The sequence below is a fragment of the Anabas testudineus genome, chromosome 1 (genome assembly GCF_900324465.2).
Source record: "Anabas testudineus chromosome 1, fAnaTes1.2, whole genome shotgun sequence".
NCBI classification, from domain to species: domain Eukaryota; kingdom Metazoa; phylum Chordata; class Actinopteri; order Anabantiformes; family Anabantidae; genus Anabas; species Anabas testudineus.
Window position 1 is genome coordinate 12,969,422 of NC_046610.1, and position 16,584 is coordinate 12,986,005.

Here is a 16,584-nt window from a genome sequence, read left to right on the forward strand (position 1 = left end):
AACGATTTGTTCTTGTCTACTCTAAATCTACTGCTTTCTTCTCCTCTGATATGGCGGCTCGTTGGTCTAGGGGTATGATTCTCGCTTAGGGTGCGAGAGGTCCCGGGTTCAAATCCCGGACGAGCCCACTTTTTAATTTACTTTAGTTTTATTTACATTGAGCCAAATCACAACAGTAAGGCACTTTGTTGAGCTTAACATGAGAACTACCATCATAGAACAAATATAGAACTTCATCAAACGTCTGTATATTAACTCAGTAAGAAATAAACAAAATGGCTGCATACAACGATAGACTCTAGAAAATAAATCATTTAACATAGAAAGTTAAGACAGTAATATCTTATATTCTGTTGGAAATGCCTTAGTCTTATATTGCGGTAGATAGATAAAAATAACGCAGAAAATATACATATGTAATACTACTACTTCTACTACTAATAAATCTACTAGATATTTAATCTAATATAAGTAGATACTCTGGTCCAGTAAAAAGTACAAATTGAGTAAAAGTGTTATATAGCACAAAATGCTAATACTTGATACATATGATAATATGATGTGATATAATATATATAATCTATGATTAACACTTATACAGTAGTAGTTCTATCACGGTTAAAGCACAGTATTCACAGTATTTGCCATGAAACTAAAAATTTAACTCTGGTGCATCCTGTTTCCACTGATCATCCTTGAGATGTTTCTAGAGTCTACCTGTGGGAAATTTAGTTGATTGGACATTATTTGGAAAGGCATACACCTATTTATAAAAGGTCCCACAGTTAACAGGGCACAAACCAAGGCATGAAGTCCAAGAAATTGTCTGTAGATCCCAGAGTCAGGGTTGTATCAAGGCACAGATGTGGGGAAGGGTACAGAAAAAGTTCTGTAGTATTGAAGGTTACCAGCACAGTGGCCTCCATTATCTGTAAATGGAAGTTTGGAACCACCAGGACCTTAGTCAGGGAGGTGACCAAGAACCCGATAGTTACTCTTGAAGAGCTCTAGCTCTATCTATGCATACTTATGTACATGTACATTTTTTTTTATATAAATTTACAAAGACTTCATACAAACTTCTTTCACTTATAAGATGTAACATAACAAAATGTGGAAAAAGTTAAGCTCTGTGAATACTTTCCAGATGCACTGTAAAATCAGGTCTGACTTAGCACAATAAATATGCTGAGGTTGAGCAGCTAAAATCAAACCTACAGTTCAAAGTTATTCAACTGTATAATGATATAATACTAAGTGCATCTAAGTGCATCTGAATTAATTTCCTTAATCAATCGATCAATTAATCTAATAACTCCAAACATGTTTCAGCACAAATACACAAATACAATACTGACTGAAAGACAAAAGACTCCATTCTGCAAATATTATCAATAAGTTTATTAAGTGGTATGAATATTCTGTTTTAAAATAAATGCAAAATTGCAGATAGACCTGTACAGTTATATGTTCACAGTTTAACATGTTCCCTTTGAATTGCCAACGTTAAGATTAAAAAGAGATAGACACAACATTATAGAAATGTATAATATCCATTATTAAGAGTATCAAAATCATGCCTAATAAAATCCTTTAACTGCCCTTTCAGTCTAATAATCAATTATAAAATATATATATAGATATGTATATATTACAACTTATATCTGCAGATACAAAAACATATACAAGCAAAAACCACAAATAGCATCCAGGAGCAAATCTGAGCCGCTACATTCGATGTGTGCACATTGTATACGTACAGAGACCCTATACAAAAGACTGTTCTCTCCAGAAGACGCAATAAAAACGTGCTCAAAACGTTGATGGCTCTTTAAATAATGATGGTGTGGTGGAACATTATTTGTTTTATTATGACCTTTTACTGGAATCATATGGGCCGACTGAAATATTGAGCACTGCAGAATTAAAGTGGGGCTGGAATTAAAACTCATTTACTCCTGATGAACAACAATTAATGAGCAAATTTCCCTGCTTTGCAATATGTATTTTCCCTATATGAAAGTGACATAGAATAAAAAAAATACAAGGCTACCACGGTGTCGCATCAAAAACCAAACAACAGCTCATATCATCGATACAGAAACTTGATATAAGACATTCGTAAAGACATTTCATTGCTTCTACCCTTAAACCAACCAAGTGGTGTCTTTTCCTCACTAACACAATAATGCCCCTGTGCAGCAAATTTCACATTTTCTGAATGAAAACATAAAAACACTTCACTCTGACAATGAATGAGACCCACAGTCCCTCTTTTTTTTTTTTTCCCCAACCCAAATACCATAAGCACACAAAACCGAGGATGAGCTGCTTTTATTAAGTGCATGTGTTCTGCTTTGTGTGCATGTATGTATGTACAAGCGAGCGTTAGCTACCTGTGTATTTGTTAAAGTCACTTCATGATCTAAGCTGGTAGAGGCAGATGAGGTGTGTGGTGTTTCAATGTGCCTGTTAGCGATAGCGTTAGCGTTATGTTACAGGTAGCTGTGCTTATGAAAACAAAAACAAAACAAACAAAAACAAAACAAAAGCTGAAGTATGTATGACACGATGCACAGCAGTTGTGATATGATACATTCTGGAAAGTTTCACATTATAATGGCTTTGCTAGCGTGTGTGTGTGTGTGTGTGTGTGTGTGTGTGTGTGAAAGCATGCAAAGATATGAGAGCAGGTGTTGCAAAAAAAGAAACTTGAGCATATCGTGCGGTTTAAACAGAGCGTGCGTTCATGTGATTTGGTTCTGTGGCCTCAAGGGGATGCTGCTCTCAGTCCAGCTGAGATGCTGCATCCTCTTTTAAAAAAAAAAAAAAAAAAAAGTGTCTGGATCTTCCACAGCTGATCAGACGTCTTCTACTTCCACTTCTACTAAAATGTCAGACTGAGCTTATGGTAAATCTGCGGACAGGATGCTGTATCGATTAGATGAGTAGCAGGCTGACACCAGCTCATATTCAGGCTACCGAGGTGAAAGGCTCTTAACTTGCACCCTGAGGAACATTTCCCCACTCCCTGTAGGAGTCCAATGTGTAAGGCCAGCTCTTAAAAAAAAAAAAAAATCTCTCAAGTCAAAGCGGTACAGTCCACCACTGAAACCAGCACCGAGTTTCTTTCAAGTTGCCCGCAGCACTGATTCACACCAGAAGGTGACGTTTCTTATGCAAAGCCAGGTGGTCAGAGCGGGAGAAGCTGCGTTCACAGTCAGGACACTGGAACGGTTTGACTCCCGTGTGCTTGCGGAAGTGTCTTGTCAGCTCGTCTGAACGGGCAAACTTCCACGTGCAGCCTTCCCACATGCACTTATAGGGTTTCTCACCTGCAAATATAGATGAATAGAAAACAGAAAGATGATGAGTAAAAGATGAGATGAGTAAAAGGTTTGTGAGAGATTATGTAAATGTTTCCTAATACCGTAAATGCGCAGCTCGTGTGTGAACGATGATTCTTACCGGTGTGTGTCCTGCGGTGTGCCTTTAGGTGTGAGCTCTTGGTGTACACTTTGTTGCAGCCGGTGAAGTCACAGCGGTGAATCCGTCGTTTTTTCAGTGAATCGGGGGAGTCTGCAGGCAGAGGATGCTTTGTGCCTGAGTGAACTATTACTGATGGGTTGTTACCCCTTTGGGAGACACAGAGAGAGAGAGAAGAAAATGAAGTGTTAATGGCAAATGCTGAGGCTCTTCATGTGACTTGACCAGGAGAGGGTGCTGTCGTCTCGCGACAGATGCATCCCTTCTGCTTTTGAAATCTTAATGCGAGTTTGATTTGGCTGCAGCTTCTCCACATAGCAATAACAACATTTTACCAGTCAGGAAGTTGAAAAACACCTCCCGCCTTTTCCAGTGTACCACACCTTTACTTTGTCCTGCCACTTCTGTCATTCTTGTTCTGTTTTTAATTCACCATTCAACAATTCATTGACTGATATTTGATGCAAATCTTTCTGTGCAATGCTGACACACAGCTGAAATATAAGAAAGATAAGCAGTAAATCTGTGGTATATCAGATCTAAGATTGCAATAGTCATTCCAGCTATTCACTCAACTTCAGTGAAGACGTGCAGATTCGATTTCTAACACCCTGCACGGTGTGTGTGTGTGTGTGTTTTGTGTGGCAAATGAAACTATACAGTACAAAAATAAAAATTAGAACAGAAGAATACAATAGAAAACAACATGCTTGAGGAGAGTATTACATTTTAAAAACTGTAAAAAGGTTTACAATAATTAAAGTAACTAAGAAAGACTTGTCTTTCCACACTCTCATTAAAACTGTGTGTGTGTGTGTGTGTGTGTGTGTGTGTGTGGGTGTGCAAGTGGCAGTTGAGAGCAGGTGTCGAGTGTTGAAATATGAATCCCTTACAGATCAGTTCTGCGTAAAGGAATGTGCAGAAAATCCCCCGCAAAACACACAAGTGCGCGCGTACACACACACACACACACACACACACACACACACACACACACACACACACACACACACACACACACACACACACACACACACACACACACACGCACACACACAGCAAACCTGATCTATTTCCATATATACATATTGTGTATATTTACATTGTCCATATGTGCGTGTGATATGATAAAATGATGACAGACGAAGACACGCCCGTGTTTTTTTCTTTAAAGTCATTTTAACATTAGCACGTTGACAGCAGCGGCACTCAGTACAATTAACAAACAGTAAAAAAACAAAAAGAAACTTTCATCCACATGCCCACACAAACAAGAACTGACTGGCAAAATGCCCTGACAATCACATGTGCAACCGGCCTGCAGTTTTTTGTTTGTGGAAAAGTCTGTAACCTTTCGGAGAATTAGACACTAGGGTACCAAACAGCCAGGAGACTGGAGGTGAGGACAAACAGGAAGGGATAAGAGGAAGGGACGGAAGAGGAGGGCAGTAATGAGTGAGAGATGCTGGACAATGAGCCTTGAAAAAAAATACAGGAAGTGCTGAGCGACGAAGGAGGAGAAACAAAGGAGGGATGGGAGGAGTAATGGAGGAGGTGACAGGAACAAGATGGCTGATATGAGCTTGTGTGGATGCCTATGAGGCGATAAGGAGATGGCTCAAAGAGCTGTAATGAGAGGTGTGGCTGATGAATGGGGCTGGAAACATGAGAATAAAAGACGCCACAGAGGAATGAAGGAATCTAACACACACCACCAGCGTGTTGTTGTGTTACTGGTTCTGTGTTATCTCTGTAAATTACAGGACTCATTTCTGAGTTTCTTTTTTAGCGTCCACTCGTCCACATTCTCACTGCAGCAGCACCAAGAAGAAGCAGAGCGTGGAGAGATATGTCTCAGAAGTTTAGATATTTTGCATATAAGAGATTTTTTTAACAGACCGAAAACACCAGTAAAATGTGTCTTCTAACTTTATTAATGAAGGAAAATCTTAAAAAAAATCAAACCTCAGCTTTACAAAATTTTGGGGTATTTTTACGCTGTTGAAATGGTGGCACATGGTAAAGCTCACAGCAGAGACTTTGAGAAAAGGTAAATGAGAAAAAAGAGCACAAATTTAATTATTTCCCTACAAAATATAACTCAAATTGTCCAATCACTTGCTCAGGATTGAGACACAAATATAACTTAGCAGAAATTTGTTTGAGAGATAGAGAGATTTATTTTGTGCAGAAACCATACAAATTTATTTTGAGAGTAGAAATTAAAAATATTATTTCTCTACAAAATATAACTCCACTGAAGGAAGGAAGAGATGGTGACTGACACATGGCAAGAACTGGAGATGTTGGTTTAACATTGTGATAATCATGAGTGTAAGATACGTGTACTATATTATAATACTACATATATAATAAAATATTTCTGATATGACCGATGTGCTTACTTGTTGAATGTTGAGCTGAAAATTGAAAATTTAAAACCCAAAGACGAGCGTTTGCACACCCACATCAATGAGATGTTTCCTTTTATTCATTCAAGCTGTGACATATCACCACAGATATGTTTTCCTCTGGGCTGAAGCGTGACATTTTGAACCAAATAAAAGGAAACATCATCATTGATCAGGGTGCGTGTGCTGCACTGTTTTCTAGTACATTCTCCTGGTCTAGAGAACTCTGCCCGTCTCAGAGGAATCTATATTGGACTTTCCAGGCCATCAGTTTGAAAACCATTACACAATAGTATCATCCTGTAGTTGGTGGTATCAGTACCAAAACCCACATTGAATTATCAAAAAATGTAAGACCATACCCAGCTCTAATCTTGGGACTGCACCTGTCTAATAAAAATCACAACAGGAACAGATATGATCTCTGACCATATAAAGCAAAGGAGGAAACGTCACAGCCGACGGTAAAACTTATGAAACCTCTGTCATAACCTCTATGAGTGTGTGGGAATGCTACTCACTCGAATTCGTGTGGTATCCGAATGACTGATGATTTCATTTCGTGGGTGCTGTGGGGGTCATGAGTGAGCTCAGGGCGGGGCTCTGTTTTGATTGGCTTGAGCAGGTCGTGGGTGTCACCGTGCAAATCCAGGGATTTTGTAGAATGAACTGTAAAACAGATGAGAGCCGATCAGTACGGCCAGCATATATTCACAATAAGAAACTGTCACTGGATCTACATGTCAGATTTGCAAAGTTTGTTCTTTAAATCTGGATTTTTTTAAAGTCCATTATTTTTCTCCCACATGTAAAACATGTTTAGATCAACCATTAGATTGCAATCCAATTTCCACGTTGTGTTCCCAGGATAATTAATCCTTTAACTTGGTTCATGGTGCAATCTAATCTAATGCCCATTAGCCTCAGTTTTACTTAGTTTCACATGCGAAATAAAAAATGCTGTTGTATTAAAGTAAAATGATGAACATGGTAAATATTCAACCATTACGTTAGCATTTACCTTAAAGCATCAGAAATGTCTACAGTGCCACTAACATAATGGATTCTAGTATTAGTTACTGTGCTACTACAGAGGCTTCTCTGTTCATGGGGATTGCAGATCAACTCTATAATCAAGTGCATCTGTCTCTTCCACAGGTCAGAGAGTCAGAGACTGTGACCTATGTGAATCTTAGTGACCCCTAGTTGACCACAGAAAACAGAACAAAAACATGGCTTCCCTGAGAAACAAGAAAATGTCAAAACTGTTATTCTAAGAACAGAGGAAATGAAAAACACTTCCTCATTTTCAGTCAAAGATACTCGATACATTATGGAAAAGGTTTAAAATAAAGGGATGTGCCAGTGTTCCTCGTCCACTGATATCTTTTCATCTTCCTATAATTATTTGCTGATTATAGTTTATTTCATGTTTGTTTCACGTACTCTGATGTTGCACTGCGTTGAATTATGAAAGAGATCTCACCTGTTTTGTGCTCCCTGCTTCGATGATGGTCGTCATCACTGGTGACGGCTGGGCTCACCATTATCGGCTGATGCAGGCGAAGAGGTGAGGAGTAGAGGACAGGCAGAGGCACCATCACTGGAGACACCATGACCCCTGACCCCTGGATGACCCCAGAGCCCGAGCTGATCAGGGGAGCAACCATGGTGGGATAGGGAATCGAGGTAGTGGGCGGAGGGAGAGGATAGGAGGGGGAAGAGCGGGGGGATCCACGACTCGCAAAGCTATAAGGGGATGGTGGAGAGCTGCGTGAGGAGGCCGGGGACGAGGCAGAGGAGCGAGGAGGGGAGGAGGAAGAGGAAGTGGAGGAGGTGCGTTTGCTGATTGACAGGTCCACTGGCTCCAGCTGGGTGTGTGTGGGGTTGCTGTGGGTGTGGGACTGCGTGAAGGCTTGCATGTGATATAGGGGCGCAGGATGGGGGAAGATCACTCCGTAAGGCTCCGGGGTTTTCACTAACGAAGAATAGAATGACTGTGGTCAGAGAGAGAGAGAGAAAGAGAGGATACAGACGAAGGAAGCAGTGAAGGGGGGACAAAAGAGCAGAGTTAAAAATTTCCGTTCTGCATTGAATAGCAAGGAAAACATGTTTCTACCACACAAACAGCTATAGCCAGCCAAAAAAAATTAACCCTGTTAACTGTTATGTCTCAGAGTATCATGCATTTGTATGTGTGTGTGTCCATTAGCCTGCTGCCTGGCAGTGTGTGTGTCTATTGTATGCAAATATCTACTGTCCAGCAGCCTGTTTGTCCAGGAAGAGCCGGAATGTGGGAACCAGTCTGTCTAGACACGTAGCAGAGCTGTATGTATGTGTCTCGGTCACAGTTACTGTATGGCATCAGAAACGTGTCCGGGCATGATGGGAGCACTCAAAAACACATGCAAGTACCCAAAGCTACATTTACACAAACACAAAGGTGCCTCACCGTCTCCATGTCTGTCTTCAGAGGGTAATCATACATCAGCATGGCTGCACAGGCCAGGCTCCTACAAGAAGAACACACAGACACACTGACGTTATTACACACAGTTAGGACGTAACATCCCATTTCCAGGCTAAAATGCACACTTCTGTTTATCACTGAATTTACTTTTCGGCTTCCGATGGTTCTACATGGTCCTGTACTGTACCAATGATCCATAATCAGTGGTGGAGGCAATATTCAGTTACTCTTGTTGAGCATTTGAAATCTTACTTAAAATTCCTGAAATATTATCAGCTCTAAATAATTAATAACAAAACAAACAAAAAAAAAAAAACAGTGGCTCCTCCAAAGAGCCATCCATCTATTATCTTACTCATTTAGGCAGATGCTTTTATCCAAAGCGACTTTCTTTCTCTTAATCATTTTTCCTATTAGGGATTGATGGCGTACTAGAGCCTGTTCCAGCTGTCATGGGGTGAGAGGCAGGGTACACCCTGGACAGGTCTCCAGTCTGTCACAGAGCTGACATATACAGACAGACGATCATTCACACCTATGAGTCACCAATTAGCATAACTGCATGTTGCATATTGTGGGAGGAAGCTGGTATACCCAGAGAGAAGCCACACAGCCATTTAGTTTTACCTCTGGGCATGACTGAATCGAAATCGTGAGAAGTGTAGAGGGGGGATGTCTCACTGGTGGTGACAACTCATAAACATGAAATGTAACAAGGGGCCTCGAACAGAAGGCTAAAAAAGTCTGGAAACCAATGGTTTATAGTATAATATCTCGCTAATATATATGTTATTTAAATGTAGTGGAGAATAAAGTACAGTGTTTCCCTGTATAATGCAGTGGCAGTACGAAATACCATAAAAATATACCTCACATGTACATTACTCAAGAATACAGTAAGTAATCTTACCATCACCCATAACTCTATAATAATAATAATAATAATAATAATAATAATAATAATAATAATAATAATAATAATAATAATAATAATAATAATAATTATTATTATTATTATTATTATTATTATTATTATACTTCCCTTCACCGGAAAGTAAATTCAAATTTTATTATTATTTGTTTTGTCATTAATTTATTAAATTATCTTATTTTGAAGGCAACGCTAAAAAAGACCTGCCAGACGGCTCACACATGTACATACACAGCTTGTGAAGTGATGAAAAGCAAATCACTTAAAGTAGAGGGAAGGGTCGGCAGTTAAGTATAGGTGACTGAGTTTGTTCCTGCGTGCGAGCACCCAGTCTCACTTCCAGTAAATCACATCAGACAATGGCAGTGAAAATATTTTCTTCTGTCAGATTTGACATGTTCCGCCAACTCCACAGAAGCTCTTTCTTTCTCGCGCTGTGTCTGTGTCACCTTGACAAACAATGTCCGTCATGTCCGTCTGACATTTTGTCGGGCCATGCAAACACACCACTTAGCGGCATCTGTGTCGTCTGAGAATACCCGATACTCGGACAATGCAACAGGTGACTTTACGGTGGGTCATTTTACAAGACTACAGCCAATTCCAGGTGTGATGTGGCTAGACACTGCCCACTGTCAGGGACTAGACAATGACACCTGAAAGAAGTCAGACAGGCGAACGCACACACACCACCTACTTAGGGCTGGCAAGTGTTTGCATCAAAAGCGTGTGAAGTTTCAAAGGTGGTTCCAGTTACCTTAACTTTGAATATCCAGGTGCAATTGCGATGACTCTGTGTTTGTACCTAAATGACGGTGTGTATGTGTGTGTGTGTATCTTTGTGAGTGCTCACTGGAGCATTAAGGCAAAATGAACTGTCAAAGAATGTACCCTGAGGGAGTCTGTGTGTGTGTGTGTGTGACCTGATTAAAGTCCACAGTCTGGAGACAAGTTAGCCTTTAATTATTAACAAATGGGCAACAACACAGGCCGTTACACTCTAGCACACACACATGCACACACACAGCCCAGATGGGGAACAGAGCAGAAGGAGAGCAGGATGCTTGCTTGCTGGGTCAGGAAGGGTGTGAACATGACGACTGAAGCCTCACCCTTCAGCCGGCTCCAAAGAAACAAAGAGACTGAAATCAGGTGGGGATGTAGTCATGCACTGCAATCGAGTGTGTGTGTGTGTGTGTGTTTGTGTAGTTATATCTCTGAGGGTGTGTTTTCTACTCTGGGTTTGTATTCTTTTGTAGTTCAACTCGAGGTCAAGCACTTGTTCTATTGTGGTTGTAATCCACACACACTCGGAGGTGACAATAAGAGCAGGTATGAGGTGAAAACAGATCACGAAACAGCTAATGGACGAATAAAAAAAACAAAACAAAACAAAAAAACACGCAAAACCTAAGCTTCTGCGATATTAAGTGTACAGTGTAAACACAGCATCGGTATTTTTTTTTCCTACAGAAACAATTCAAAATCTCCAAAGCGTTGTTCAGTGGCCAGTAGTGGAAATCCCCGATGCTCATTTCCTATTCAAAAAACTTTCCTTGAATACTGCGAGAGAAACATCTCTGAATCACAATTAATCATGTTTGCAAATAAAGAGCCACTAATGAAAAGCCAGCTGTAGATACAATAACCAAAATTCAGCAAGAAGATCCAATTTAACATTTAGGGCTGCTATTTTGTTAGAGGTGAAGCTTTTATGATTTTATATAGTTAATTGTTTAAGTCAAAATGTTAAGTCTGTAAAAAAACACTTTACATTTATTATCACTATATAAACATTTAATGAATGCTTTCTACTATTCATTATCTGTCAGCTGACTAATGATTTTGCTCTATCAATTTGTCACCTGTCAGACCTGCCTTTTGACGTGTGCCATCTAGGGCCAGTTGTCAATCCCTCTCTTTGTCTGTAGGTGGCAGACAGGTAGGTGTCTGCCGTGACCTTTCCTACGCCTGTAACCGATGGGAAAATGACCAAACATTCCCCACTTGTAAACAATCTGATGATCAAAAACACAAGTTATAGTGAGTGACCGGAGTTCAACGAGGTGCTTTGCAACTGAAACAAAGAAGCCTCCATAGTGACTCAGGATCGCCTTGGAGTCATGCAATGCATGCTAATTATCTTGTCACAGTAGGGCCGGGCCCCACTGAGGGAGATTTACAGTTACATATTTACCTGTGGACATGAGCCATGCATGTGCTTTCATAAGTACATGTACTGCATGTGCTAATAAGATACCTTCGCCATTCCTCTGACACAGAGGTGAGGTGATTTATGAAGCCCGAGACGCAAAGACATACGACTCACAGGCTGAATCTACTCAGCAGTTGGCATGATGGTAAGTGAGAGAGGCCGTCCTTGTGAAAAACACACGCTTCTCCTCTGGGTATATCATAAAATTATAAATACAATGAGCCTCACGATGTTTACACAATTGCAGGAAAGACATTTTATGTAGCTGCACAGCATCTTCCTCAGTGCAACTCCACAAACCATTAGGGCCCCAGAAGATAAAGGATAATCTGCAGCTGGAGCTTGTTGATTTGTTAAACATTTGAAAACATCACTTTGGCCTTTGGAGGATTGTAAATGGCATTTTCACAGCTTTTGACTTTGTATAAACCAAATGATGAAGGATCTGTAAACTGTAGCAGCTCGAGCTTTTGTAACAGGTCGGGCTGACCTCCTGGAGGACGACGACCTCTTTCTGCGAGATTAAAATCAGACAGCTGTTGCACCTCTGTTTCATAAGAGTACTTTAAGTTTTACAAGTAAAAAAAAAAAAACCCCCAAAAAACCTAATGGCCTAACAAACAAAGCTGCGTGTACTGCACCTGTGTGGTAAATAAGTCGCCCTACCTGGGTTGTTAAGGAGTATTTTCTCCCTGTGCACTTTAAACGTGGGTGTGTGTTTGTGCGTGTCAAGTGTGGTCTGCAAATATTGTCCTTCTAGGTCAGTAGAGCTACTGTGTACTCAACCCCAACCCACTCAGCAAACACTTCCTACACCCCTGTCTCTCTCTCTCTCTCCATGCTTGGATTCCAGATTTGCTTCTACACCTCTTCTTCACTCGCTCCCCGGCAATCCCTCATATCTTTACTACTGTATTTATCTGAACCGCACACCACCCCACAGGCTTTCTCTCTCCCTGTCTATGAATGATATAAAACAACATGACTGAAGGGGAAAATATTGTGGCTTGGAGTCGCTGGCTACCAACTCAACCACACACACACACACACACACACACACACACACACACACACGTACTTCTACACACTCACAGCCGCACACCAAGTTTCTGCTAGCTCAACAGAATACACACACTAAATCACTAAAGGACTAAATTATTACAGACACGCACACATGCTCGAACATACACAGACACAAATGGGGCTGCACACACACACACCCGCACACACACTAATGGCAACAGGCTGGAGATGATGAGATCACCAGAGAGACCAGAAACCTCCAGACAACAGCTTTGTCCAAGAACGCGCCGCATTAGACACACATGCAGACACACTTACACACACACACAGCCTTGAATCTTTTACTTTTCCTTCTCTTTACCACCTCTTTTACTTTGTGTTTCTCATCTTCCGTCGGCCTTGTGCCATCTTGCATCATGACCATCGCGCCGATCACACATCGCCTGATTCACACAGCAGTGACACAAGACACATTTCATCACTCGTGGTGAGGAACTTCATGTACGAGCTGTAGCTTGATTCACACCTTCTAACCCATTCACACTCCTTAGGGAACACAGCGATTAGTCTTAATTTAAGTTTCCAATTACATGACTCATCAAGGTGGCAAGATAATATTCCAACGTTTAACTTTTCCTCTTTCTGAGCTTGCCTCAAGTGTAGTTTCTCATTGCGCCACACTTCTTGTGTTGTCCGTGACCCATGCAAATTTACTCCTTATTTCAAGCTTTCACCCCCAAGTGCACCTCCTTACTCCCTTATTTCAACACCTTACCTCATTTCCTACTCCCGTCTTTGCTCTAACTTTGACTCCTCTCACTTTAAGGCCCCAGCTGAAGGCCACTATCCTCTTATTTTGGCTTCCTGTTCCCTCACTCCTCCCGACCTTTTACACCCCCCAAACACACACATAAACATATACACATATATACAGGCACACAGTCCCTCCCAGCTCCTCTCCAGCACACCACGGGCTGCGGGGCTGCAGGTCTCAGGGGAAAGCCAGAGGGGGCCATCAGCAGGGGAGAGGAAACAGGATCCATCATCACACACACATCCAAACACATGGATACACACATTTTAAAGACACACCAGAGCTGACATACGGTTCAAGCAGTGACAAACACACACACACACACACCATGTGTGCGCACACCTCCAGCTGAACTTGAGAGCCGAGTTTTGAGGCTTTCCAGACATCTGAGGACAGAGGGAAGGAGAGAACGAGAGCGAGTGCCAGAGAGAAAGAGAAAGAAGCGGAAGCGCTCACAGTTTAGTCTGACTGTTATTATTTCCACACTGCGTGATGGGTCGGGGGGTGTAAAGAAGAAGGAGGAGGAGGAGGAGAGCGAAGCCAAATGGGGGGTGCTGCTGCAGGGGGCCTGCGGTTTCCTGTTTGACCCCCCCACTCGAAGAATGAGAGGAGAGAGGGGGGAATGTAAGGAGAAAAAGGGCAAAGAAAACAGCCACTCTGACCAAACTATGTCAAAATGGAAGTGGAAAGAACAAGGCAGAGACAGAAACGGGGAAGAAAACGAAGTGGGTTTCAACCAAAATATGACAAAACTTCAATGAACCTCAAACACGGGGAGGGGGTGAGGCCGTAAGATAGAGCTACACAGTCACAGTGGCTCAATCCTGTGGCTTCAAAGCGGTAACAGAGACACAAATGCATGTGTGCGTGTGTGTGTGTGTGTGTGTGCGCGCTTTAACGTGAGTGTGCGCTGGCACACGTGAAGTTGTGTAAAGAGTTACAGCTTTTAAAGTTTATGGCTGTCTGTGGACCACGGTGTCCTCAGTTCCTTAACTTCTAATTCAGCATCCAGGAGTTTAATGTTTAGCCCTAATGTTCCCTGGGACATGCCCTTTGAGCAGTGTGTGTGTGTGTGTGTGTGTGTGTGTGTGTGTGTGTCCACACACTCCTGCGCATTTTGTTCCAACAGATAACATCAGCATGTTGATTCAGGAAAAGAGGCGTAGGGGTGGGTGGGGTATCTGGGGCGTGTGGGTGTGCGCTGCCGAAATAGGAGACAAATAAATAAGAAATAAATCAAAAGAGAAGAAGAGAGTGCGTCTGATTTTCCCCCTTCTTTCTTTTAACTTTTGCAAAGTGAAGTAAGACAAAGAGGCGAAGAGGGAGAAATGGAGAGAGACACAGAGAGAGAGAGAGAGAGAGAGAGGTCGCCCTCATTCCACCCGAACACCCCCCACATCCACATCCCTCTCTCCTCCCTTCTTTCCTCCTTCTTTCTCTCTCACTCCAGGCTCTAAACAGGATAAGGGCTTCATATGCCAAGTGGAATGTGTGACGCAAGCCTCAGCCTTGAAACAAAGCACAGGAAACAGGGAGAGACAGAGACGGAGAAACACACACACACACAGAGAGAGAGAAAGAACGACAGAAAGAGATGGGTATTGTAAAAAAGATGTAGGTAAAGGTGAGGACAAACGAGAGGAGCTCAGCGGTGGCTGTTGAATGTTACACACACACACACACCTGTCATACACTCCTCTCTGTGTATTACAGTCAGATCTGGCAACCCTGAAGGTCTCACACTATCACACCGTTTGATTCTGAATCAGCATCAGATTCACTGAATCAAATCACTGATAATATTTTTAAAAATCAGTGAATCAAGCCGGCACAAAGTGACTGATACCTGCATCTAAAAAAAAAATTGTAGTTTTACGTTATTGTACATGAAAAACCTTCAGATTTAAGTTGAAACGCTTCAACTTTGGCCTCCCAGAATTTCAAATTACGCATAATTCACAGTTTCTTCTGCTATTTTACAAACTAAACGGCTTAGAAATTAGGAAAAAAATTGATTCTTCAATCTATCTAAACTGTAAAAGCTGAAAGAAAACAGTGTGTGAGCACACTAAAAATGACATGCATCAAGTAGACACATCACTGAAGCTCCTTCTGTCTCACAGAAACTCATAATCCACCACTTATTTGAACTAATTAATGAGCACATGTTATATAAAAGCCTGTCTAAAAATAGAGAGCAGTGTCTGTGCTGACTTTTTAATCGCTTCCCAGCAGTTATCTGTTAACATCGTTAAAATTTGAAGACGCCGATGAACTTTTATCAACTTTGGATGATAAATAAAGTCACACAACAACTCGGAGTAATTACCGACTTAATCAGATCACGATTACACTGAAGCAGCTTGATATCATTAAACCAGAGCCGCAGCTGATGGACCTCTTCTCCTCCTATTAATGAAGTTTGTTAACGCAGCAGTGGGACTTTTAAAAAGACCCCCGCAGACCAGGACCCCCCTGGTCCCCGCATGGAGCGGCTCGGGCGCACGGTGCGCTCCCCCGCAGGTCCATCAGTGTCTCACACTTACTTCGCAGACGGCGCACACACAGTCTAATCCTGGAGGAGAGACGGTAGTTTCACTGCTGCCTTGCCGAACGGCAAAATCTCCCGGTCAGTGAGAAAGTCAATGAGGCAACTCCACAGACGAAGAGACGCAGGCGACGATCAGCGCTGCGCTATGTCACTGACATCAGGCTCCGAAAAACCAGGACGCTCCAGTGATCGATGGCTCCACGAAACTTCCCTAAGTTACGAAACTCCCCCTGTCTGTGTGTGTGTGTGTGTCTGTGTGTGTGTGTGTGTGTGTCTCTGCCTCCCTCTCACTGAGTGTCGGTCTCCGCTGTGTCGTTCACAAACTGCTGCTGTCACATGATCCCTCCGTCTGTTCTCCATGGGGTCGGACACTGGGCGGGACCGGGGCGGGGTGGAGTGCGTGCATGTGTGTGTGTGTGTGTGTGTGCGTGTGTGTGTGTGTGTGCGTGTGTGTGTGTGTGTGTTGAAATTTACATGTTGCATTTGGACACATCTACCTGCAGCAGCAGCAGCAGCAGCAGCAGCGGTGCGTTTTACTGAAACTCAGAAGTGGGAAACATACACAGCTCTCACTCAACAGTGCAAAGTGCATCCTGACTAGTTCACTCCAACTTTGCATTTGTCTCAACTGCAGACTACAGGCTCTAAAATTGCAGGCTGCGGGCTTTGCTGTAGAAGAGGCA

At 42.1% G+C, this 16,584-nt stretch overlaps 1 protein-coding gene and 1 non-coding gene across 2 annotated transcripts; one reads left to right on the forward strand and one right to left on the reverse strand.

Moving 5' to 3' along the window:
- The first annotated feature begins 55 nt into the window (after positions 1-55).
- trnap-agg lies at positions 56-127 on the forward strand. The gene has a single exon. It is a non-coding gene; the product is annotated as a tRNA-Pro (tRNA).
- A 1,259-nt stretch (positions 128-1,386) lies between these two features.
- On the reverse strand, positions 1,387-16,226 carry klf3 (Kruppel-like factor 3 (basic)). The gene is made up of 6 exons (XM_026359166.1): positions 15,897-16,226; positions 8,350-8,410; positions 7,384-7,894; positions 6,419-6,566; positions 3,469-3,635; positions 1,387-3,335 (listed from the first exon to the last, which is right to left on the reverse strand). The coding sequence occupies exons 2-6, from the start codon at positions 8,389-8,391 to the stop codon at positions 3,154-3,156; spliced, it is 1,050 nt and encodes a 349-aa protein (XP_026214951.1). The 5' UTR covers positions 8,392-8,410; positions 15,897-16,226; the 3' UTR covers positions 1,387-3,153.
- Positions 16,227-16,584: the final 358 nt, after the last annotated feature.